The 25,984-nt window shown below is 39.1% G+C and overlaps 1 protein-coding gene across 1 annotated transcript; it reads left to right on the forward strand.

The window, feature by feature from the left end:
* Positions 1 to 4,303: 4,303 nt before the first annotated feature.
* On the forward strand, positions 4,304 to 24,235 carry LMNB1 (lamin B1). The gene is made up of 11 exons (XM_061376752.1): positions 4,304 to 4,684; positions 11,644 to 11,800; positions 12,607 to 12,732; positions 13,735 to 13,905; positions 15,112 to 15,237; positions 19,025 to 19,245; positions 20,194 to 20,419; positions 21,234 to 21,338; positions 21,704 to 21,823; positions 22,562 to 22,675; positions 23,964 to 24,235. Exons 1-11 carry the CDS (start codon positions 4,332 to 4,334, stop codon positions 24,003 to 24,005), a joined length of 1,761 nt encoding a protein of 586 aa, XP_061232736.1. The 5' UTR covers positions 4,304 to 4,331; the 3' UTR covers positions 24,006 to 24,235.
* The last annotated feature ends 1,749 nt before the right edge of the window (positions 24,236 to 25,984 follow it).

Consider the following 25,984-nt stretch of genomic DNA (forward strand, 5'->3'; position numbering starts at 1 on the left):
GGAGGTTGTGAATGCTCCATCCCTGGCAGTGCTCAAGTCCTGATTGGACAAGGCCTTGGGTGATATGGTTTAAAGCAAGGTGTCCCTGCCCATGGCAGGGGGGTTGGAACTTGATGATCTTAAGGTCCTTTCCAACCATAACTATTCTATGATTCTATGACTTTTTACTATTCAGAGCAGCAATTAGAAACACATGGATCATGCTGCACCTACAGCTATCTAACTGGCTTTGTTTTGGTATTTCTGAAGATAAAAAACAGGGAGGAGTATTACTGTTATCCTGTGTGCTCATATGATGAGACTCCAGATTTTACTATCTTTCTGAACAGCTGCAGACACTCCCCCCTCCCACTGCAGCAACATCTCAAGGGAAAAATAAAACAAGATTCTGTTTCCCAGCTGCTTTGTCCCCAGAAATGGTCTCTAGTCAGCACTGGATGAGCAAGAAATTAACATTTTGATTGACTTGCGAGAAGTTTTCACAGCACTGAAGTATAAACTTAATTGGACTTTGGATCAGGCCCTGGTATGGTGTCATGGATGTACAGCTGGTTTTGTTCTCTGACACTATGAAAATGCTGAGCGAAGTTTCACTTGTTTTACATGGAATGTAGCTGTCCCAAGCAGCACCCCTGCTACACACAGCAGGACTGAAACTGTTTACTCTGTAACTCTTGCTGTTACAAAGAAACATTTCCAATCGTTTTGTTCTGCTTCTTGAAAGCAGAGGGGGCAGGATTTACTTAGATTCTTCTATAGCAGACATTCCCCAAATGAAAATAAACAGTATTTTCTGATACTGAGATTAGGTAACATAAAGTTAAAGTGTTTGTTCATTTCTTCTTTAGAAGAGTCGTGCTTGAATGCCTGATGTAACCCTCAGTGTACTGACAGATTTGCAGAATGTATTCACCATGATTCTTGTTCACTTTAAAATAGTGCATAAATAGAATTTATTTCATATATATATATATAAAAGAACATGTCTTTCAATAAATGGCTCATTTACTGGGAATTACAGTCTATGATAATTTTCCACAAACTTTTCCAGATTCTAGAAGTTTGTTTATTCAAATCAGTGTAAAAAAAAGTAAACCTACAAACCAAAATCAAATTGCCTTTCTGTTAAATGCTGTGTGTTGGAAGGCTTTTCTTTAAACATGTCTCAGTTGGTGAAATACCTTCCATGTTTAGCAGAGGCAAGCCTAAGTGTGATATAGCCTGTTGTGTCTAGAAGATGCAAGCATGCCAAATATATACAATTACTGTTGATTATAAAGGTATTAAATTGTAGCTGTGGAGGTATTTCAAAGCTGTGTTGAAGTATGTGTGATATATTTCAAAGATCAGCTCCAAGAGCTGCTAAGTGTTATCATAGTAAACTGAAATAAGATGAACATTTTTTGAGCCAAGTTGTTAGCTGCACTGGTAAACATCACATTCATTTGGTTTTCTGAGGTGGCGAAAACACTCCTGGTTCCTGTAGGCAGCAGCCTGGAAGCATGGGAATGTCAGTGCTCAGTCCTCGGTGGCTGCCTGGTGCCTCAGATCAGTGAGTGACCCCTCTGCCTGACTTAATAATGGCACTTACAGGCTATTCTATACAAAGGAAGTGTATCACATACATGTGCTGTATCAGGCCCAAGCTGCCAAGCGTGAAGAGGAATAATGTTGGCAGTTTCACAAGAGTCTGATATCAGCTGAGGCACTGTGTGAAGGCCGATTCTTCTCTTACTTTCTCTTTCAGACTACTAGAGGAAGACAAATTCAATCACACAGTTAGCAGGAGGAAATCTCAGTTGTAAGCAAATGGCAGAGAAATCTGATGGCACGGTTACTGAAGATTAACTTACTCCAATATGGAAGTCAATCTTGCCTTTTGAAACCACACAAAAGATTTATATTTTGATAATGAGATTTTAATAAATTCAACTGGTTTTTTTCTTTTTTTTTTTTTTTTGGTTAATGTGTATAGGAAATGCTACATCAATATTATTTTTTTAATTAGGTGGATGTAGCAACCTAAAAACACAGACTGGTGGAAAGTAAACATGGAATCAGGAAGACAAACATTTTGATTTTCACCAGTAATTATTACAAGACACTAATACTGCAATATTTGTTTTCATCTATTTTTTATGCTACTAGCCAACCTAGTCGGCTAAGTAAGCCCCATCGAATGTCAACCTATGTGGTAGGCTGGGAAGGTAAAATGCAGTAGTTTCAACAAAAAAACTTAAAGCTTGAGGCTTCTGAGGAGAAAAGAAGGCCTCCTTACCCATAGTTTGGATTTTAAATGCATTCTTTTGATCTAGGAGGTGAACTGAAACATATCCCACCCATAACACTTTGGGAGAGGGGAAGAAAAAAAAAGCTTTGCTTCAGGCACAGTAACTGCAAAATGAATACCGAGTGGGGTGGGGAGTGGGGGTGGGTGGGGAGGAAATAATGATCATGTATCTTTCTCTAATGAAATGTAAACTCAGTGATTTAAAACCCAGCACTAAATTAAATCCTGGGAGTAGACAGAATCAGAGTCAGCAGTAAACACCTCAGAGGGCTTAGTTTGTACAATAAAATCTCCCAAATTTTGTCTGCCTCTTGTACTGCCTGTAAATATAGATCCTTTCTTTCTAGTGCCAGCTGCAGTGTAAAACTACCTTGGGCTATAATCCTACTTTGTTGACAATTTTATGTTGCAGCAGGTGCTACAGAGTTGGAGGGTTTTTTTTTGTGGGTGTTTTTTTCCTTTTCCCCAGCTGTTGTCCCTCTTTTGAGCCAGCTTTGCTATTTTCCCAAAGGGCTGGAAAACAGCAAATTGTAATAACAGGCAGAGGAGGAAAAAGGAACAACAGATGACGGTTTGTGTCAATAAAGGCACCATGTGGGAAAAAGCCTATAGTTGTATGCACCCCTGTGACAGGAGTACTTGTTTTACCTTTTTGTTTGAGGGAGTGTCTCTTATTAGTGGAAATGTGCAAAAATGTTCTGCTAAACTAGCTGAACTGAGAATGAATGTCCATAAACTGTGAAGGGGCACCCAGATCCCACAGGGGCGATCTCAAGTCTGGTGGAAAACTACTGGGTTTCTGGAATCTCATAAGTGTTTCTTCTAGAAGGATCCTTACTGAAAGACTTTGGGGAAGTGTAAGTAGTAGGAAACCTTAGTGTTTTCCTGCTGACAAGCCGTCTCTCCAGGAATTTCTGTGAGGACAATTGGGTTTACACTTGAGATTTAGAACTCCTCAGCGTATTCCACTTCCTGGTTTCTACTTTCTGATGTACAGTTGCAATGCCCAGTGGTCCCTCACATAAATGGATCCCCAGAAGATGCAGCCAACACTGTAGCTTGTGAAGGGACAGTGCTTATTTAAAAGCTATAAATTAAAAGCTTGAGTGGGCTCAGTTCCACATTTATGAATGTGGCTTTTTCACTCCTTGCTGTTGCAGCACCAAACGATTCATGTTTTTCCTGAAAAATTAATGTTTAACTTCTAATTAAGGACACAAGATCTCACTTACAATAAACCCTTAGGAGCCAGACTGACATCAGATAAAGACTATTAAAATACCAACACTGAAACTCGGGTTGAGCATTCTGAATATTGCAACGAGAGTATTAATCTGCTGCACCTCAAAACGAGCACTCGGGCACTTGCAGGACTAGGAGTTTTCAAATTACAGCCTACAGACGAGGAAGAGTAAATGCACGCTAGGAAACGTTTGGCGCAGCAAAATCACTTTTCTCATAGGCAGTCTTTTCCCACCGAACGAGAACATCTCCCCCGGCCCGAGCAGGGGAGGTGAGCGAGATCAGGGGTGCAGACCCTGGGGGCGAAGGGGGCCCCCCTCTCCCTGCAGGGCAGCGGAGGGCGGCCCGGGCCGCAGAGACCCGCCGGGGCCCGACTCCCTTTGTCCTGAGCCGGGGAGCGGCAACAAAGGAAGGCGCCGCCGCGCGCGGGCCGCCTCAGCAGCACAGCGGGGTGGGCGGGGCCCGCCGCGCGCGCCGGCTGACAGTTTTGGGCGGTGGCTGGTTTTGAATTTAGTCTCCAGCCGGCGGCGGGACGCGGCGTGCGTCCCGCCTCGGATCGCGATTGGTCGGCAGCCAGACACGTGGGCGTGGGGCTGGGCGACAGCCGGCCATATTGGACCGCGGCGCGGAGCACGGCAATTCCGAGCGGCTACTGTTCGTGTTTGGCGGGAGGCGGTGGTAACTGGGTTGCTGTTCCCTCTCCTCCCAACCCTGACCTGCCGGTGTTGGCGTGCTTCTGCCACTGCTGTGGCGTCTCTCGCCGGGTCCCCCGTCTTCGCGCTGTTCTCGCCTCTCCGCCATGGCGTCCGTCACACCGCTGGGGTCTCGGAGCCTGGGCTCCGCGGCCTCCCTGCAGTTGAGTCCCACGCACCAATTACGGCTGCAGCAGAAGGAGGAGCTGCGGCAGCTGAACGACCGCTTGGCCGTCTACATCGACAAGGTGCGGAGCCTAGAGACGGAGAACAGCTCCCTGCAGCTGCAGGTCACGGAGCGGGAGGAGGTGCGCGGCCGCGAGGTCGCCAGCCTCAAGGCGGTCTACGAGACCGAGTTGGCCGACGCTCGTCAGACGCTGGACGACACGGCTCGGGAGCGGGCCAGGCTGCAGATCGAGCTGAGCAAGCTCCGCGCCGATTATGAGCAGCTCCTGGGCAGGTGAGAGAGGGTACGCGTGAAGGAACTACAGGGTAGCCGGCGGCCGGGCTGAGCGGTGCCCGCCGTAGTGGCCGTGCCCGCCCGCCCGTCTCGGCTTTGAATGAATGAGCGAGCGGCAGCGCTGCCCTGCTCCGCCCCGGCGAGAAGCCTTGGCCCGGCCCCCGGAGCTCCGCCCCTCGCCTGCCGGGCTCGCCCGCGGCCGTAAGGCTGGCGGTGCCTGTTGCTTGGCTGCGAGAGAGCCGCCGCCCGTGTGCCCCTCTACGGAGAGCAAGCTCTCTGTGTGAACCGGTGTTGGCGGCACCCTCGGAACTTAGCCCAGGTTCATTCTGGATTTGGGTCAGAATGATCCTTCACCACCGTTCTCCGTACAGATAGATGACCCTGTCCGTTAGGTTTAAGCTGCTTCAGGACGAAAAATGCGGAGTGATGACAGTTTGTATAGTGGTTGTCTTGGGTCTAGGCTTTCTAAAATGACCTTTCTGAAAGATGTTAATGTCATAATAAAAAAAAACGCGAGTAGATAACAAGTAGGAATTTTCTTAAACCAAAACGTAACTATAAATTTATTTCGCTGTATATTTAAATGTAAGAAAAGGTAAGCTTGTGACCAGATATTCTCAGGATTGCAAGCTTTGGTACAATGCCAGGATCTCTACTCTTGCAATGAACTGATTATGCTGCTGGATTTTGCTTCTTAGACTTTTGACTTGATTCGGTTGTTGATTTGCTTCCTTCCTTGTGTTTACCTTAAATTTGATTTCTGTGACTGCTGTAGCTTTTCATCAGCAAAAAAAAAAAAATAAAAATCTTCTGTTTGGGCTTTTTTTTGATTAGTGAAGCCCACCTGCCACTCTGATCTTAGTCTTGAGATCACAAAGGTTGTCAAAGGATTGATGTTGGAAAAAAAGAAAAGCAGAGCTGTTAATCTTCCTTTACTGTTGTATAACTTGTTAATTTTGGTTCTTCAATTAAACACACTCAGCCATCATTTTTCATAATGGAAAAAGATATGTGTGAACCAGCATAATTATGTTTTCATATGTCTGCAGACAGCTGCAATATAAACTCGGGCTCTTATTATTTAAAAAGAAAACCCCAACACAACTATGAGTTTCTAATTAATGAGTCTAGCTGTTCTTGTGGTTACTTCTTGGTGCCCCATGAAGGTCCTACATCAAAGAGATTATTGACAATGACAGGGAGTGTTTATGGTAAATGTAATTGTGGCAAGGAACTAGTTTTATGCATTTTTAATGTTGAAGAGATTATTTCCCTGGCTCTTTTGCTTTGTATTTTCAATTGGTCTTCCTTCAATACTCTTAAATTAATTTCTTCAGTGGGATTAGGCAATGAAAGAAACATCAGTAATAGTATGAGCCTATGGCTTGAATTACTGTGCAAGTGTGAGGCATTTTGCAGCTGGTACCCTGAGCAGAAGAACAGTCGTATCTTAATACAAGCAAAGTTGTAACAGCTGTTGCAGGGTTTCCTGTGGTGCGTATTTGGTGTGCTATAAGAGCTGGAGGAGCTGTTTTGAAGAAGCAGACTTGAAATGTTTCAAAGCATGTATTCGTGGTGATTTTAAGAAGGTGAAGATTGCTGGCAAGAGAACTGCTGAGCTTTAATCTGAAACCTGACAGTCTTCTAATGTGCATTGTAAGAGAGCACCCAGAGAAATAAGGAGGAGACTGATGTTCTTCCTGGTAAAAATTACTAGGTGTAAGGGTGATATACATGTTGTATACATTTAAAGTTTGGTTTTTCTAATTCACAGAGGCATTTCTGATCTTGTTTCACTTCCCGTATTCCTTTAGGGTTAGGATGATACTGCTGAATTGAGATTTCATCTGGCTGTCAGCGTTTGAAGTGTTGAGCTCCAGTTTCTGTTTCTTTCTGAGAATGAGAGAGCTCATCCAAACACATAGTTAAGCACTATTACCTGTTAGTGTTATGATTTGTTTAATTTTAATCCCTCTTCCCCTCTCCCCTTCTGTGACTTCACTTACATTAAATGTAGGATGGCTTCACAGTTGTCTTGTTGCAAACAAGCCAGAAGGGTACTTTGATCTGATGAAATTTGTAATACCAAATTTAGTGGTACAAGCAGTGTATTGGGTTTTAATCATATTGTTGTTTGTCCATATTATACATCTTTTTCTGTCCTGCCCCAATTGCAAGAGCTCTTTTTCAGCTGTCTACCAGTTTGTAATTGGTAGAGATATTTGAATTTAAAAAAAAAAAAAAAAGTTACTTGGGAAGTCTTCCTGTTTTGAAGTCCAAGATAAGCCGGTAATTTAGGGTGGTGTGTGGAGCAGCACACTGCAGCCTGTGTGTGGTGGAGCAGCACACTGCAGCCTTTCTGGGTTTAGGATCCAGCTTGGTTTCAGCATGAAGTCTTGTGAGAAAGCAGTGTCTCCATGTTTTGAATAAAGTTTTATCCAGGAGTGATCAAATGACAAAGGCCTGACGTGAGCCTTCATACGTCCCTACTAGGTAATGGAGATTTTATTACAGATGTACCACAGCAAGACGCATTTCCTTCCCTCTTTTTTATCCTCTGCTGCACTGCTTCCTGGTATGGTGAAGTTCACACAGGCCTGGGTGGGAGGGGAGAGACAGGGCAGAGATCTTCAGTGAATAATTCTTAAGAGCTAGAACTAGGAGTCCACATGATCAAAACCTAAATTCTGTGCTTTTGCCCTATCTGTGGACCTAACTGCTCTGAACTGTTGGGTCTAAGCAGGGGTATGTAAAATGCTATGGAGGGACTGGGTAGTGTTGAGCAGCAGAAATGAAAATAGTAGTTGAGGGTAGAAGAGTATTTGTGTGTGTCTAGGCTCTTGGCAGCCTACCCGTTAAGTGTGGCGTTCACTCATCAGGAGCCGGATTAGCTGGAGTGAGTCTGTTATGTAAAGCCTGCCATCTTCTGGCTGTAGTGGTGAAACGTTACTTTTATGTCTACAGGTGTTTTTTTGTAAATCTCTCAGGATGATGTTAATTACATATGTTGCATGTATCTTTTAAATTTGAGAGTCTTTCCTTTTAAAATTGCGTGTTTATTTTTAGTATTAGTCTCATTTCACTGAGAAGCATTCCTATTGTTTCTTATAGGCAATAGACTGATTAAAAATAATGAATGTATTAATGCTTTGACAGTTTTGAATCTTGTTCTTGAGAATCTTCATCCAATTTTCAGTCTTCTCAGTTTAGTGTTGTGAATTCTGGAGGGTTTTTTTTGTTGTGGGTTGTTTTTTTTTTTTACTTCTGCAAAAAAATGTAAAAACTGAACAATGTGCTAGCTGTGGTCTTACTGAGCCTGAATCTGTCCTTTCCATAAAATCAATTATAAACATCTAGAACTGATGTATGCTACTGCCCTTAGCAGGGAAATGTGATTATCCCAGAGCGAAAAAGAATTGGCTTCAAGGTGGAAGGACTTGTGTTACACATTTAAACATAACTGCTTGTGCCATCTAAAAGTCAACAGTATTTTGATTACTGAGTATTGTTTTCCTTTTTCCATTTTTATTAGTAGCCTGTCATAGAATTATTTGTGAGTAATTAATTAATTTAGGCTGAAGAGTGTGGTTTTGTGTTGCATAACTGACTGATTTGTTTGCATGTGCTGTTCTAGGGAATAAACCTCTAGACACTGACTGCTTATGTAGGAATGAAGAATAATTTGAGTATTTTGAAAATCTTGTATGTTAGCTTTTGTAAAGTAGGACACCCGTATCTCTGCACTAGTGCAGTTTCAGCAGTTCAGCATACTGCTGTATAGGCAGGATTTGGGTATCTTTCCTCAGAGCCATGTAACTTTGCCACTATGCATGATTAGAAAGCAGTTTTCAATGATACAGCTTCTGCTTATGAAGGAAGCATCCCCCATCGGTTCGGTAATCTGCCATTGAGCGTCCTTGTCCCATGTTGTTGATCGACAAGGTATTTTGATTCCCAAGAATAGGGTTTGCCTTTGAATGACATGACATGTTTAGATTCCCATCTGTATAGGATACCATTGTCAAACAGCTTTTGTAAATATTGCTTCACTATATTTTGATGCTGTATAGTATTCTCTGGGTACTTATTTTTAATGCCCATATTTTTCGGGAAATAGGAAATGCCCTTGGGCCAGAATTTGGCTGGTAACAAATATTTCCAATATCTTGAAGGAATTTCTTCCCTTATATCTTCAGACACATTAGTTTGTGATACGTCTGGAATTTTCCAATCAGGCTTAAAATCACATCCTGCTACCTGACATAATCCTGCTAAAGTACCCAATTTGTGAAGCCCATTTCTACGACCTCCTACTAGAGGGGTCACCGATTAGGAAAAGTAGTATTTGGCCGAATGTAACAGACCTCTTCTCGATCCTCCCAAGGGGAGGTATCGGTTGCACAGTTTCTGCTGAGTCTGATATAGGAGACGTGTTTAAAACAGGCTCGCCTAGATCGCTCCAAACACCTTTTTTCGGAACTATGTGCTGAGTACTTGCCTGCTTTGTTGAGACAGAACGGGAGAGCACTCGTTGTTCCTCGGATCGAGCGGCTTGAATTCGCAATGCCTGTTCGTGACGGAATTGCTCTTTGATCCGTCTGTCGTCTTCTGGTCTCCAAGTAGGCTGCTCCGGTGGATGTGGGTCTGGATTGGATAAGCCTAAGAATCTCGCCGCCCCTTCCGGCCAAAGTCCTTGTTTTGTCATTGAATTCATTCCCTCCATAGCGTCTATGTGTGCCATGACTTCCTCTATAGTTTTGGGGTCCGTATTGGGGGAGACTTTTACAGGTGTTGGTAACATCATGCTGCTAATGCGATGAAGAATCATTTCTCCCCCATCGGTTCGATAATCTGCCATTGAGCGTCCTTGTCTCATGTTGTTGATCGACAAGGTATTTTGATTCCCAAGAATATGGTATGCCTTTGAATGACATGACACGTTTAGATTCCCATCTGTATAGGATACCATTGTCAAACAGCTTTTGTAAATATTGCTTCACTATATTTTGATGCTGTATAGTATTCTCTGGGCACTTATTTTTAATGCCCATATTTTTTGGGAAATAGGAAATGCCCTTGGGCCAGAATTTGGCTGGTAACAAATATTTCCAATTTCTCAAAGGAATTTCTTCCCTTATATCTTCAGACACATTAGTTTGTGATATGTCTGGAATTTTCCAATCAGGATTAAAATCACATCCTGCTACCTGACATAATCCTGCTAAAGTACCCAATTTGTGAAGCCCATTTCTACGACCTCCTACTAGAGGGGGATCCTCATCTAGACAACCTAACAGGTGGGATAGGGGAGCCCGCACGTTGATTTTCTCCTCCGCTCCTTGAAGGAGACCTTCTATGTTTTGATTTTGACCTTCGTCTTCCATAAGTAACTGTTGTTTTAACTTTTCTTCTTCTAGGCTCAAGTCCGTGAGGCTTTCTAGTTCCTTGAGAACTAGTTGCGCCTTGCTTAACCACTCTGATTGGTCTAGTGATTGCTCCAATGGTTGGGGCATCATGACCTCTATATCTTTCAGGGGTCGACAACCAAGTACAGAGTCGAGAAACGTAATCAGTGACGTTCGGTTCACCCCAAATCAAACAATTACTATGCCACCACAAAAGACGCCTTGCAGTGTCAAGTGATTGTTCTTGGAGTTTTTTATATACCATCAAATGAGTGTATACTCTGCCTGCTACAGGATAATTTGGATCTTTATGTCTTATTAATTCTTCCTGATGATTAAACAACCCATCCAAAGGAATTTCTTCTAATTCAGAATGAGTTGTATAATCAGTCTCAGGAATGGCAGGAGCATCAGCAGGAATAAGATTTTTCAAAGCTTCTGCCACATCATGCATTCCTTTTGTAGTTGCCCAAAAATCCTCAGTAAGATCTAAAAAATGAGTAGCCAACACAACATGCTTTTTAAGTGAATTTTCTTAAATATATGTCTCTAAAGCATCTTTTGTATCTCTAATTAAGTCTTCAATTGATGGAAAGAAATCATCAGGCAAATCATATACATTTGACAAAGCTCTTTGCGCATTGATATCCATACAGTCAATAGAATCATAAACAGAGGTACATACCAAAGGTACAGCAAGTAGCAACAGCAAGTAGATCGTAAGAATACCTTGGCGAGCAGCTCCGTAAGGAGAGGTGTGTAATCTCTTTGGAATTTTTATATACCATCAAATGAGTGTATACTCTGCTATATATGGCTCTAAAGCACCTTTTGTATCTCGAATTAAATCTTCAATTGATGGAAAGAAATCATCAGGCAAATCGTATACATTTGACAAAGCTCTTTGTGCATTGATATCCGTACAGTCAATAGAATCACAAACAGAGGTACATACCAAAGGTACAGCAAGTAGCAACAGCAAGTAGATCGTAAGAATACGTTGGCGAGCAGCTCCGTAAGGAGAGGTGTGTAATTGACTGCATGGATATCAATTTCATGGAACATAAAATCTTCATTGAGAAGTTGGTTTGTTAATTAGAAATAGGCTATTTGCACAAGTTCTTGAGTGGATAAAAAGCTATGAAGTTAATTTACTTCTTTCCACCCTATGGAAAGAGCCTTCTGATGGGAGAGCTTATTTCTTCCTACTAATATACTGTTGAAGGTAGGCCATTTTAACGGTGGCTAGCTAAAGAGAAAACAAGAGAAGCCTTTAATAAATAGTTTCCCCTTTCTGTGTATGTGTCTCAGACTTGTTTGACACTCTTGAATTTCCTCTATATTTAGATTTCTACAGCCAAGTGAAATGCTAAGCTAGTACTTCTCAGATGAGAAAGCAGAAAGGAGTTGATTTTAATTAGGTAAATTAAGCCAAGACAAAGTGTTTTTGTGGTGTGTCTCAATAAGATTCAGATTACACCTTGTTTTATTACTTAGTAGTCTACTTTGGGGGCATTTCTAGACTTTCTTACCACTTTCTGTGATTTATTGCAGCTATGAAAAAAAAGAAACAGACCTCGATGGAGCTCAAATAAAAATCAGAGAACTTGAAGCAGCCCTCAATTCTAAAGAAGCTGCACTGGCCACAGCACTTGGTGATAAGAGAAGCCTGGAGGAAGAAAATGACGATTTAAGAGATCAAATTGTACAGGTGAGAGGAAATATTTAACTACTGAGCTTCTTTCAGCAAATGGGGTACTTTTAAGTATAAAAATCTATAGTGAGAGCTGACATTTTGGCAAAATGAAGCCTTGTAGCCAAACAATGGATGCCAGCCTTCCATCTAGTCACAACTAGAACAAACTGGTTTACTGTCAACATCGGAGGCAGTAGTGAGTAGGTGTCTTGTGTCCAGTACTGTTCAGCTTATTACAATATGAATGGCGGAGTAGACTGCTTTTAAAATTTTGACTCTGAAATTGCAAGAGATGTTACTTGTGAGGAAAGAAACAGCTCAAGAGTCAAAATAAGCCTGTCAAATTGCGGAACTGTTTTGGAGGAGAGACTGACTTCACAATGCAGATGCAAAAAACTGGCAAATAAGCTCTCTGCCCTCGTTTTTGTTCTGCTTGTGATTCCCAATGTTCTGAGCATCTAATAAAACAAAGAGGGGGAAGTCTTGTGCAAATTTTGTTAACCCTTTGACACAAATAATTTGATCTTAAAGTAACACTACCTCAAGAAGATGAGTTGAGCAGATCAGGAAACTGGTATTTGCCATGTAGAAAACCTGAAGTTTTGTATGGAAAGTTGTTAAGTAGCATTTTAATGCTACATACCAGTGTGAAATATCTAGAATTCACTTGTAGAAGTGATTGCAAGGGTAGAAAAGACAGATTTGGTTGTCAAATTCAACCATAACATGGTTAGGTGTACTGCTAGGTAGCTGAGGTCATTGTGTTATGTGAGTGCTGCTACATAATCATTGTTGTGTTGATTCTTCTATTTTTCTTAAAGCTTGAAGCTTCTTCAGCTGCTGTCAAGGAACAGCTTGCAAATGAAACCTTACAGAATGTTGATCTTGAAAACCGTTGTCAGAGTCTCATTGAGGACTTGGAATTCCGTAAAAATATGTATGAGGAGGTAAATGCTTTAGTCTCAAGAATTCACATCTTTAAAGGAAAGAAGACAACTGGGGGGATCATTCTTACAATACTGAAATAGTTTAATTTGAGAGGTCTGAACTCTAACTCAGAGCAGAGTTTGCCTCTATTATAGCTGGAAGATTTCCAGATAGTTTTTTCGGAGCCTTTGTCATAAAATAGCTTCATATGTCATGTTTCACATTAAGTTCTGCCCATGGTGCACATCATCTCATAGCAATGAGAAAGTAGGTCAATTTTCTTGCATAATCCCTTTATGAGAAATAAAGTGGAGAGGGACACTCAAGCAGATGCTATTTTTCCTGGTTTTTAATTTTGAAACTTTCTAGTTGAATGCTTTTGAACAATGGAAACAGAAATTGATGAATTTGTCTTCTAGATTTGTCTTCTAGAGCTTCTTGACTCCCTTTCACTTGCAGTTATTGAACGCTTTCCAGAAGGAACCTCAGAGCAGTAACAAATGTACTTAGCCACACTGTCCTTTGTTCTGTATGTGGTTTTGTGATTTTCTTTGCAAGGTTCATCTTCAGCTTTGTTCATGGTGTTGGAATCTTCTTCCAGAGACCACAGGCAAGCATACAAATTAATGAGGAAAATACTGATTAGTGCAAGTAACTGTTTAATTTCACATTACTTTAATTTTGTACAGGCATAGAAGAGACCTGAAGAAAGGGAGGATGTCTTTCTAAAATCTAACCTATTGAGGTGTATTTGTTGAAAATACAGACAGCTCTCAGGAATGTGACTTTACATGCTGATGGTATTCTAGCTCTTATTTCAATTATTGGCTATTGCAAAGTCAAGTACCTTGGCAGATCAGAGTGGACAAATGGCTCTGTGTTGCTACTGAAAGTTTCAATGTAAAGCAAACTGATGCTGATCCACAAGGCTAGCTGAAATCTGTATGACTATCCACTCAGCAGATAGTCTTCTAAAATTTTTGTCTCATATTCAATGAATGTAATTTTTCTGTTTTTCTTAGGAACTCAATGAAACAAAAAGGAAACATGAGACTCGTTTAGTTGAGGTGGATTCTGGGTGTCAAATTGAATATGAACATAAACTGGCTCAAGCCCTTAGTGAAATAAGAATGGAGCACGATGCACAAGTGAAGCTGTACAAAGAAGAGCTTGAACAGACTTACTATGCCAAAGTGAGAACATGTTTTCATGCAGTTGTCTGATGTACATTTTGTTTTATTTGATGAAAAGATATGCATTTCAGAGGAGTTTATTATGGAGTTTGGTTTAAAATTACCATGCATTTGAATGTGAACTTGCATTTTCTGGTATCATTTGAGTAAGAAGCCCTGTATGAAGGCAAATTGTGCGGAAAAGGTGCTTGGTACAGGGATTGCTGTGAATTCAAAGGAAACTTGTGTGTTGTTACATATCAACTGTAACATAGCCTTGATGATCAATTAAGATGTCCTATATTTTTTTAATGAAACTTATTTCATAATAGGGCTTACTGAGAAGACAGCTTCCTGAGTCCCTGTACATAATGTGTGGAAGCTTTATCACACCCAGTGATACCTGCTTTCACTGTTATAGAGAGGAAGCATACTCAGGCTGAGTTGTACTTCGTAATTTCCTTCCTCTAATATGATTCAGCACTTCTGTCAGGAGGGATCCTGATGTCTCAACTGAAACTGGTTTCTGTGGCTATACTTTTTGCAGTTGGTATGTTTTAGAGCAAGGTGGGATGTTACAGCAGAAAAGTTGATACAAGCTGAATTTAGTATCATAGTTCTGTCTTTTTAGTTCTAGTGTCTTAACAGAGTGTGGATGCTTGTCTTTGGGGCTTACACCTGACTTGGAAAATCTTAAGTAAAATAGGGCCAAAAGTTTTTCAATTTATATATTAGTCTAATAGTCCTTTCATAGTTGAAGCTTTCTTGTTCCCTCTCTTCAGTATGATGATATTACTGTGAAGCAGTAGTGACTTACGACACTGGAATTGTAATCTGAAGGCACATTGCCAATTTGCTTAGGTTGTCTGAAAATTAACATAAGTTTGTTTTTAGAGAATTAGTAATTTAATTACAGTAAATAAACATACAATGCTAAACACTGGACAACATGAAAACTGAACTTCACAGTCCAACTTCAGTGATGTCTTCAAGGGAAAATGTACATTTTTAATCCTAGAATAAAAATTCAGAGGATTGTGATTTCAAATGTGGCAATCCAGCATGGTAATTGAGCCATCATACCTAAACCCTAAAAAAAAAAACTGTTTCACTGTGTTAGAACCGTAGAGAGGAACTTTGTGGCTTAGTGTTTCATGTGGTTTTTAGTGACTCATTCTTGTAATAGAAGTTACTTTGAAACTGATGCTTTAACTTGCTCCACTACAGCTTGAGAATGCTAAACTGTCCTCTGAAATGAGCAGTTCTGCAACCAGTTTGATAAGAGAAGAACTGAATGAAAGTCACATACGAATTGATACTCTGACTTCCCATCTCACCAGCCTTCAGAAAGAGGTAACAAGCTGTTTGTGACTCTTCAGTCTTGTCTATTACAGATGTTGATTTCTGTATTAAAGGACTTTCCCTTAACTTGTAAGTATGTTCAGCATCACGATTTTCATTTGTCTTCTACTGTTCTGTACTTCTTCAAATTTCTTAATGTCTCCTTTTGACAAAACTGATTTTTTTTGTGTGCAGTATCCTGCTACAGAATGAGTACTTGAAAGGTGGTACTTTTAAGTGACTTTTGCAATACGTGTGACAATTTTAGGCAATAGCTCTATGTTCAAAGCTTTTGACATTACATGTAATTTAGTTCTTTTCCGTAGTAACTTGGGCAGTCTAGCATAGAATTCCACAAAGCAACATTCAAGCCAGAACTGGAATATGCAGTCTCTCTCTGTTTACCTCTTTTCATCCTAGATTCAGTTTGCATCTAGAAGTCTTACAAAAAAAAAGTGAACTTGCTGATTTTTGAAAGGGGTTAAAAACTTACAAAATGAGCAATTATGATGGTCTGTTTTGAGACTACAGCAATGGGAGCACAGGAGCTGGAAGTCCTTAGAAATAGAATGCTGTAAGTACTTCAAGCATAGCTATTGCTTAAGCAGGAGCTGCAACAGGGTGTAAAGTTAGGCAAGATCTTAGTGGTAGATGATGGGATGAAAGTATAACCTTTAGTTACCTTAGATAATTATGATACTGAAAAACACACCTCTAGGAGGAGATTTCATACGTAAATATAAGACCAGCTTGGTATAATGACCTGGGTAAAAATTGAGACATGCGTGTTTTACATTTTGTTATGTAAAATGTGGGTAACTGATAATTTATTTTTATGTGGTTCCTTCCTTGTCAGAATCTTGTATAAAAGGATTTTGTATAAAAAATACCTGTTTCTTAGAAGGTACGCTGGTTGCACAGAATTGTAATAGGGGCAAATGTCGCAACTCAGTGTATTGATCGGCTTTTGCACACTGAACCCTGCTTTAGGGACAACAGTTTTGAAACCCCAGATTGCACTTCAATAAAGCCTGCCCAGATTGTCTTGCCATCCCAATAGCAGAGGAGTGGGTTGAACAGGACTCCAGTTCATACCAACCAGTTGATCGGGGCTTTGCTGACTCCCCTCGGGTGTCAGGGCAGTAAGCATCTCAAAGGTGCAATGCCCAAGAGATATTTGTATCAAGGGTGAAAGGGGGAGAACTTAGGTTGGCGAGTACTACTTTTGTGTTTTCTTTATTTCTGTCCACAGAAGATTGATTTTTTTTTTTGCACTTAGATGTTTGGTACCAAGGGAAAAAAGTGTACCTTTCCTGATTAAAAATTCAGAGCTGAGTGGGAGATTGAGGTATTGGTTCTATTGGATCATTACCAGGATTAAGGTGAAGTGAGACTGCAAATGTATCAAATAACTATACTTGAATATTTGTAGAGCACAGAATTTTGAGCAGAAACTAAATAGACTTAATCAGATCACAGAGCATATAGATCACACCCAAAGAAGTGTGATGCAACCTATGACAAATTGTATGTTCAGTGCTAGGTTATTTGATGGGAGTAACATCAGGTGTACTGCAGTGGCTTTCTGATTTTCATAGAATGACTTTGATTGGAAAAGACCTTTAAGAACAAGTCCGACCATTAAGTGTTAGGAGTTGGTTCTGCAATGGGGTTTTGTAATTTACTAATCGGTTGAAACTGCAACAAAACATTTTCTTGAAAAGTATAAGATACTAGTAATATTTAGCTTTGATTATTTCTGTGATAAGGTTTGAATTGTATTACTCCTGTACAATAGACTCTTAGGTCTTCAAAGTTCCGTGTATTTAAAGAGAAGAATATAAATTCAGGGGATATTATCTCATAATTATCAAAATAACTTGGCAGATACAAGTATGAGTCTTCCAAGTTTTCCCATTATATAGTCAAGTTAGTCTGTGCAAAAGATAGGCGATGAATGCACATGAGGTTACACAAGAGTTGGAGTGAGACTTTTGTCTACTTAAATCTTAATTCTGCTTTTAGATTACCATCACCTTTCTTTTGGGGGCTCAGTAATAGGCATTTCTGATGTTGGTGGGTTTTTTTTCTTTCTCAGTGTAGCAATTACCTGTGTTCTGTTGCTTATTTGTGACTGACAGCTAGGTTCAGAAAACTTGCTTCTGAATTTGCAGAGGTGTTGGTTGTTAACTTCAGGATTACCAAAACCAACTTCTGCCATTTTGTCTGTAGTTGGCCACCAAAAACTATTTTGTTGCTGTGAGTTTGGTTTTTTTGTGTAGGGCTTTTTTTTTTGTGACTTTTTGTTTGGTGTGGTTTTTGTCTGTGTGTGTCTTGTAATGTTTTTTTTTTTTGTTGTTGTGTGGTGGTGGTTTGGTTGCTTTTTGTTTGTTTTTTTCCTTTTTTTGTAGTGAAGTCAACCAGTAAAGGTTTCTTTTCTCTTTGCTAGCTTTAAGTTTAGCTTTGTTCTCTTGGAAGAAGACAACTCAGTTAGCAGATTTGAGTTACCAGCACTGAACTCTGTAGCAGTTTTCACTAGAATCTTCCATCTGACACTCGAGTCCTTTTGTTGAATTTCTTATGAGTCTAACATTGACAACCAGACACTGGGTCTCTGTGTCAGACTTTGAGTGCAGGTTTTTATTGTCCATATATAGAATTATAACGCTTTAATAGCTGTGATTTCCTATGTAGAGTGCCTGCCACAGAAAATATATGGACTCAGAGATCAACATGATCAGACAAAAGCTGTTTATTGCAAAGCCTTAACCCCTTATATACTATTTCTTACATGCACTTACAGTGATTTGGCATATTATGATTGGATACATGTCTTATAGACCCTTAGTGACTAATATATAACTGGTTAAGCATAGGTGTGAGAACTTGACCTGGAAAGCTTTCCAACAGTCCACAGTTCTTATAACTCGGTGAATTCCAGCTTCTTCTTATCTTGCTTGCTTAAGCTTCCTCGGGCCGCTCATGACCTTGCTGTATCTTTCAGGATTATTCAGAGTTTATGTATCAATTATCCATTTTCCTGTGAGAACACTGTCTCTACAACTGCCTGCACAGCAAACTCAGTGACTTAACCAAACAGTGTGGTTCCTTTGTTTGTCTTTTAATAAAAAAAATAAATCTCAAAGTCTATCAAACAGAATAAAGCATGCTTTTAAGAAATGTCATCATTTGGCCTTTCTTTGATAAGCATTCTATTTTGTATGTATGATATTAAGTTCTACTGACTTGATGTGGTTTTTAAAATCTCATTCTTCATGGAACATGGAAAGCCTGTCTCTTTCAGGCAGACAGGCTTTCACTGGCAACAATCCTTATTCCTTTAGAGAAGCTTCCTCCCAGAATCTGGAATTGGAAGCAGTAAACTGAAGCAGGAAGTAGACATCTTGAAGGTAAAGAGCAATTACTTACTGCAGGGTCTGAAGTACAGTGAGCTGTGCTTTGATTCTGTTACCTGTCCAGCACATTTCAAAATGGTTTGACTCTTCAGCTCAATTTTTCTCAACTTGAGTAAATTCGGGCATAGTAATGTGTCTTCAGATCTCAGGAAAATGGAGCATGTGGTTGTCTTTCAAAGTGTGCTGGAAGTTTGACTCAAACTTAGGTGTTGTGTTTAGTAGATAAGTTGGAGAACATGAATTTGAAAATACGTGAGTTTGAATTCAGAAATGGGGAAGGATGCTTAACCTAATGTTTTATTTTCATGTTACCTGAACAGCAGACTGCATGGAGGTTTGGGGGGGCTTTCCTTTGCATCACTGGTGTTTTTGATGTTTTCTAGGCTAGAGCATGGCAAGATAGAGTGCAAGAACTTGAGGACAGCTTGGCCAAGGAACGGGAAAACTGTCACAGATTACTGTCTGAGAAAGAGAGAGAAATGGCAGAGTTAAGAAGTAAGGTGCAGGAGCAGCTGGACGACTATGAACAACTTCTGGATGTTAAACTGGCGCTTGATATGGAGATCAGTGCATACCGGAAATTGCTTGAGGGCGAAGAGGAGAGGTATGAAAGGATGTAGCAACAAATGCGGTATAAGTGCTTTCCTTGCTTGTTCCATTCTCTGTTAAAAGGTAGTTCTTACTGGTAATGTATTTATTAGGAGCTTTACTGTAGGCTCCAAGGCACTGTTTGGTTTTGTACCATCCTTCTGATGCTTCTAAATAAGTCTCCATGAGACCAGGCTGCTCGAATACTGGACCGATAGCTCTCAAGGGAACAAATACCATTCTTTTACTATTTTTTTTATTAAGCACTGAGGATATAATGAATTATCATTTTTATGAAATAATTTTTAGGTCTGTTTGGTGCCATGGTTAATATTATTTTTCAGAGTTATTTACAGGTCTACTTAGTTGTTCGTCAAATCTCTTTTAGAATAGTTTTAGTAAAGTTTTAATAGCTGTTTGATTGCCCAGCTTATCAGCTAGTTGCATTTTCCACATCTGACCCCAGAGTTCAGCCATACTGAAAATTTTTGCCTGATAAGTCACAGCTGTCACTCTAAAGCATTTTGACCATTTTCTGAATGGCATCCTACTGATCCAGGCTGATGTCCCTCAAGTCTGAGGATGAAAAAGTTTTGCCACGTTTTTTTGCATAAACTTTCTACAATGGCTTAAATCCCCCTAAGAGTGTTTTCTGAACTTGTTCCATCTACCCAGGAATGCAGTCCTTTAACTGATGGATAGAGGTGCCTTTATGATCTTAATGTAGTAGGCTTTCAGAATTCTATGCTCCAAAAGTATTAATAAGCTGTTTGACAAACTGTCATTCAATTCTCCAAAACATACCCAAGGCTTCACTTTTTTGTGTAACACACTTTGTTTACTATGTTCCTGTAGCTTTTTGCTCTGTAATTCTGTGGAAAGAAGAGAAGAGAGGGAAGCTTATAAAAAATAAAAAGTAGAAAAAAATAAAACCAAAATGTGATGTGTATTTCTTCTTCAACAGATTGCAACTTTCTGCAGGCCCATCTTCCCGAGTGACTGTTTCACGTGCTTCATCAAGCCGTAGTGTGCGTACAACCAGAGGGAAGAGGAAGAGGATAGATGTGGAAGAATCTGAAGCCAGCAGTAGTGTTAGCATTTCCCACTCAGCTTCTGCCACTGGAAATGTCTCTATTGAGGAGATAGACATTGATGGAAAGTTCATCCGCTTGAAGAACAACTCTAGACAGGTTTGAAAATGCATACATATACAATGGGCTGATCAGAGGTAGAAGGCATCCTTGGCACCCTTTCAGCTTTTAGGCTTTGTGTGGACTGTAGAAAAAAAAAAAAAAGCGTGCTGTATAAGAGAAGGCACTGAAACTAGTGTGTCACAAAATAAGCTTTCATACAGTATTCCTGATTGACAATGACTATTTCCTACTTAATTTTAAAGCTTTCCATAGCACCTACCAAGTGTTACATCACTCTTCAGAATTCTGCCTTGCAAGTGATCTGCCTGTAAAGTATTACAGGTAACATTATCACTGATAAGAAATAGTGCAAGCAGACATCAGGTTGTCTTTTAAGAACTTTCTCTGCCTTAAAAAGCCTCAGAAGAAATACATACTGTAATTAATTGCCTCTGCCCCTTGTACTTGCATATAGCTTCTCTAAATTATAGTGTTCCTTCTTCCTTAGCTACATCCACACATTTAAGACTGACAGGCACATTTTGTTTTCTAAGAAGCTTGCTTTCATTCTGTACTTAAAGTATTATATATTTGTAAGGGGATTTTAATAGTTATATATTGTTCTGGACTAAGCAGTAACAAAACCAATGCAAATTATAAATATATAATGTGTTCATGTAACATCAGAACTGAAAAGCAGGTTGCATTAAGCTTTAGGAAGACAAACCTAACATTATTCTAATTGGCATGTTGAAGATCAAGTGATAAGTTTTTGTTGAAAATTTTATTTGCCTCATAGCCTTACGTAAGAAACCCTACATGTGTAACAGAAAATGACTGCTGATGGAAATCTTTTTCTCCTTTTTATTAGGATCAACCTATGGGAGGTTGGGAGCTGATCCGAAAAATAGGAGACAGTTCTGCTATTTACAGATATACTTCAAGATATGTACTAAAGGCAGGCCAGACTGTTACAGTAAGTTGCTAAGCTTCACCTGTTCAGTTGAAATGGACTTCAGGCCGAATTGTGTATGTCAGTAAGATGCAAGGTTTTCAGTTTCGTACTTTCTGTGTACATGTTCAGAAAATAATCACCTGGTTGTATTGGGCATTACTTGTGTCCCTCATTGGGAAAAAGTTTGACAGAGCTACATTTTTCAAAAACTTCCTCTATGAAGTAATCATTTTGACCATAAAGAGGTGCACTTCCATATTCTTTTTTTTTTTTAATAACAGGATAAGATTCACTAATGTCACTTAAATAGACTACATTAATTTGTTAAATAACATGGAAATACGTAAGACTAGTAAATAATACTCAAGTGTGACTTCTTTTAACAGATCTGGGCTGCAAATGCTGGAGTAACTGCTAGCCCTCCCACTGACCTCATCTGGAAGAACCAGAATTCTTGGGGCACTGGTGAAAATGTGAAAGTTGTACTGAAAAATTCTCAGGGAGAGGTAAAGTACCTAAGCTGTGTTTGAACTTGTCTTTGTGCAGTGCCATCCTTTATAAAGATGAAGGTAGAACCATTTTTAGGACTTTATGCATGGATGCACATGAGTGTTTGCTAAAGTTTTCTCTTTTTGCTTTACATCCAATCATACTGTATCCCTGCCTGTCTTTACTGCAATTTAGGAATGCAGTCTACTGAAGTGTGTGAGATTTTTTTTCCTTGTATTCAGTATAAGTAGTAGAATGACTTGTTCAGACACTGACTTCATACCAGGAACTGGGCAGTGCCTTGGAATACACTTTGAAAAGAAAAGGTTTTGGTAATCTCTGTAATGCTTTGTCTCTTAAATTAGTTTTCCTTAAAACTGTATTTATGGGTTGTGGAAAACACTACAGTGAAACTCACTTTAATCACTGAGGCATTAATTCTGGTAAGGTGAGAGTTAAAACTTTGGGTAGGGCAGTTGCTATGACATCTTGCAATTAAAATAAAATATTTAAATACGTTAAAAAAAACCACCCAAATTTTGAAAGAACTTTGAGTTTTGTGTTAGACTTTTAAATCAGTAAGGTATTTAAAACTAAGTTGTTATAAATGCTGTTTATGCACAGCAGTACCTAAGAAGTATATAGACAAAATCATTACAAGGAGCTTTCCCAACAGCTGGAATTCCCATTGTTCAAAATATATTAGCACCAAATATTTAGAAGAATCCAGTCTTCAAAATAAAACTCTGTTGCAGGAGGTTGCTCAGAGAAGCACTGTCTTTAAAACAACTGTACATGAAGAGGAAGAGGAGGAAGCTGAGGAAGAAGCAGCTGAAGCTATGGAGAAGCAAAGCCTTTATTACCAGCAGGTATGTTGTTTCAGGTTAACAAAGTTATGCATCTGTTTTTTTTCAACCTAAAATCATGAATTTTCTGGAAAATATCATACTTGTTAAGGTGTGGATGTTCTTTTGTTTTGAATTTGTTTTATCAGTAATTTGACAAAAGCATGAAGCTGTGTTACTAAAACCAGTATAAAAATACTACTTCACACATTCCCTTGATGGATAAGTGAATTTTTCTTTAAAAGAGCTTTTAAAGCTTAAAGATTTCAGGATTTCCCCCCCCTGCTTTTTTCCTGATAAACTTCCCCAGGGCAGTTGTTTTGGTAAAGTCTGGCTTGAGCAGGAACATCTAAATTTATCTACAGTTTTGAGACTGAAATATCTCATTTTCTGTGATAGAGGAAATGAGATACTGAAGACACTATCAGAAAAAAATCTCTTGCATCCTGAAGAAATGCAGTGGTGAGTGGAAAGGTGTGAAATTGCAGTGACCACAAAATATTCTAGTAAGGGAAAATACTGAAACACAACATACTTTATTGTTCATGTTCTGGGTTTTATCTATTATCAGACTTATTTTGACTAGTCCTTCTAAAAAGGAAAAAAAAAATGTAACAAGCATAAGTTCCTGTAATGTAAGGTTCAGGTTTGCTGCTTTGCTTAAAACTTGGCCACATTTCAGTTAGTACATATCTTAAAGTCAGTTAGAAAAGATAATATATAACAGTAATTAAGTGTGCATATGTAGACAGACAAAAATTAGAGTTGGCTGTGTTGGAAATCATATTTTTTGACAGTTGTAGGTTTTGGCCTATAACTGAATCATAATTTTTAATAGAGTCAGGTTTTTATTGCAGTTATGCAAAAGTACTGAAGTGCAGCCTTCTGATCTTCTGGTTTCTGGGATTGTGTAGTTCAGCTAAACTGTGTGTCTCAGTAGCTATACTTATAAAAATGTTATAGAGATTAGCTTTCTTTAGATTAAAACTCACAAGGTACAACACAAGGTACAATACAAGGTGTTCCCTGCAGTTTTCACCACCTGTCTAAACTCACTGATGCTTCTTGACCTGAGATTCAAATAACATAATTTAAGCTGTGTTTTTTCTGGTACATGTCATCTGTTACCTCTTACAGGAAAATATAGATATTTATAATTCTTTTACATACAGGGTACAACAGATGTAGATTTTTTAAACTGTGCCAGGCTAATAATTTCATAGATTAAAAATGGTTATTGTTTTGCTCAATTTTCTCCTGCTGGATTTTTTGGTTTTTTTTTTTCAAAGATGACTCTTTCTATTCATAACAGGCAAGCTCGAAGGCGTCTAACAGAAGCTGTGTGATCATGTAAACTTCTAGCCAGCGAGATTCCTCAAATTACGGTATACATTATCTGCAGAACAGAGCCTGCTCATAAGCACAACATATTTTTGTATTTTCTGTATGTGAAGTTTTACGCTGCGAGTCTGATGGCCTTAATTTTCTTTGTCAATGAAAAGGAAGTTTTGTAAAAGAAATACCTGCAAGTTTGTCACAGGATGTGAATTGTTGACTCTGAACAATGTACTGTCTGAAAAGTGATGTCCCTATCACCCAGATTTATATGCCAGTCCTTTTTTCTTGAAACCTTACTGGAATAGAAATATTCCACTGTTTTGGGGATCGATTTTTTAGATTATACCACTGTAGACTAGTCAGTTGCTGTTGATCTCTTTATTGTTAGGTGCTGTTGGGGAAGGGGATATTGTGATACTATGAATCCTTTTATACTAGAGACTTTTTTTCCCTACAATGCAAGTAAGGCTATAAAACTTTTTCTACAGAAAAAAAAAGCTTTGTTTTAACAAACAAAAAAACCAAACCCAAACAAAACAAACAAAAAACATGCAAAACAAATGAAAGCAAATGAAAGAAAACATACAGAAAAAAACATAGCCCAGGTGGTCATGAATGCACTCAGAGGATGCAGTGAAACTCCTTATAGGTACTCTTTTCCTTTATTTAGGTTTTATTCTGGAAGAGGGTTCATGTTGAATGTGTTAGATGTGTTGTTAAGATACTGTAACCAGTTTCTCAAACTTTTTTTAGCAAGCAGAGAACCTTTTTCATATGGGTTGTCTTGCTTATAATTTGTATGAACAAAAGTAAGGCTTTTAGGGTTCTAGTCTACATTTGTATGGAAACCCATTTTGATTTTGTCAATGTAGAAAGTTTTTATGTCTCTCCTGCATTAATCTGTTGTCTGAAAAAGTTTTGAATAAAGTATTTCTCTTAAAATTGTCAAGTAAAGCTTGGGAATTTTTTTCTTCCTAGAACTGAGCTAAAAGTTTAATGAGGGATGAATACTTACAACAGACAGGCTTTGAAGCTGGTTAAAACGTCCATGTAAATGTAACATTGGCAATTGATGGGTTTTTTTGTTGTTTCCGCCCTCCCCTCCCCCCCCGAATAATGGGTAACAACTTCATGTCTGGGAAATTCCTTATTCAAGCTCTGTTGAGTAACTGTTTCCGCATTGTCTTTGCTTGTCTTAATTCTTACTGAGCTGACTTTTAACTCATATGAGTACCAGGCTGACCAGTTTAAGCACGGCACAGTAACATAAATAGAAATTTAGAAATACTGTAAATAGTTATCATTATCTTAGTCTGGAAGTAGTTTTAAGTGCATGGCTAGAATTTTAAAAGTTGACTTGAGCTTTTTCCTTGTATTAGTATCATGATGAATTTAAGATCTTTTTCAGTTTTTTTAGCATGTCTTCCATCTTGGAAAAGTTCCTTTTTCTGGTGAATTACGTGGTGGCATTTAAACTTTGTGCCAGCAGAAGGTGAGGGGGGAATGGCCAAGTGTTACGCAGACAGATGAGGGGAACTACTTCTTTTGACAGTAGTGATGGTTTAAAGAACTGCATTAAACCCCAGTGTAGTACTTGATTTAATTCCCTGTTTATATTTGAATATTCACATAGTATAAATATTTTCATGTCTTTTAAGCATCACTCTGTACCTGTAATATTCGGAATACTCTTCAGTTTGATCTCTAGGAATAATGGCTTTCTGTCTGTTGAAGATTTAGGTATCTGTAGGCATATACCATATAAATGAACAATACGTTGTAGGAAATGGTTAATGGGTACCTAATTCTTAATTCATAATACGAATCTGCCAATGTAATCAAGCATTTTTGGTTACAGCATTTATAGAACCTACCTGTCACCAGGGTGATGAACAGTGCTGTGACTCCTAGCTGAACGTGTAGTTAGAAGCTGCTACTTGAAACTGATTTTCTCCATAATGAGAGCTTTTACATGAATGTTCAGGTAAATCGGCA

The sequence above is a fragment of the Neopsephotus bourkii genome, unplaced genomic scaffold (genome assembly GCF_033783945.1).
Source record: "Neopsephotus bourkii isolate Nb327-2 ecotype Australia unplaced genomic scaffold, CSIRO-AGI_Nbou_v1 NB_30, whole genome shotgun sequence".
Lineage (NCBI taxonomy): Eukaryota > Metazoa > Chordata > Aves > Psittaciformes > Psittacidae > Neopsephotus > Neopsephotus bourkii.

Excerpts from the sequence above, each read along its gene's own strand:
- LMNB1 (XM_061376752.1), top strand. The coding sequence starts at position 4,332 with ATGGCGTCCGTCACACCGCTGGGGTCTCGGAGCCTGGGCTCCGCGGCC. Across the intron at positions 15,238-19,024 it reads TCACCAGCCTTCAGAAAGAG|GCTAGAGCATGGCAAGATAG; the intron begins GTAACAAGCTGT and ends GATGTTTTCTAG. Across the intron at positions 19,246-20,193 it reads CTTGAGGGCGAAGAGGAGAG|ATTGCAACTTTCTGCAGGCC; the intron begins GTATGAAAGGAT and ends CTTCTTCAACAG.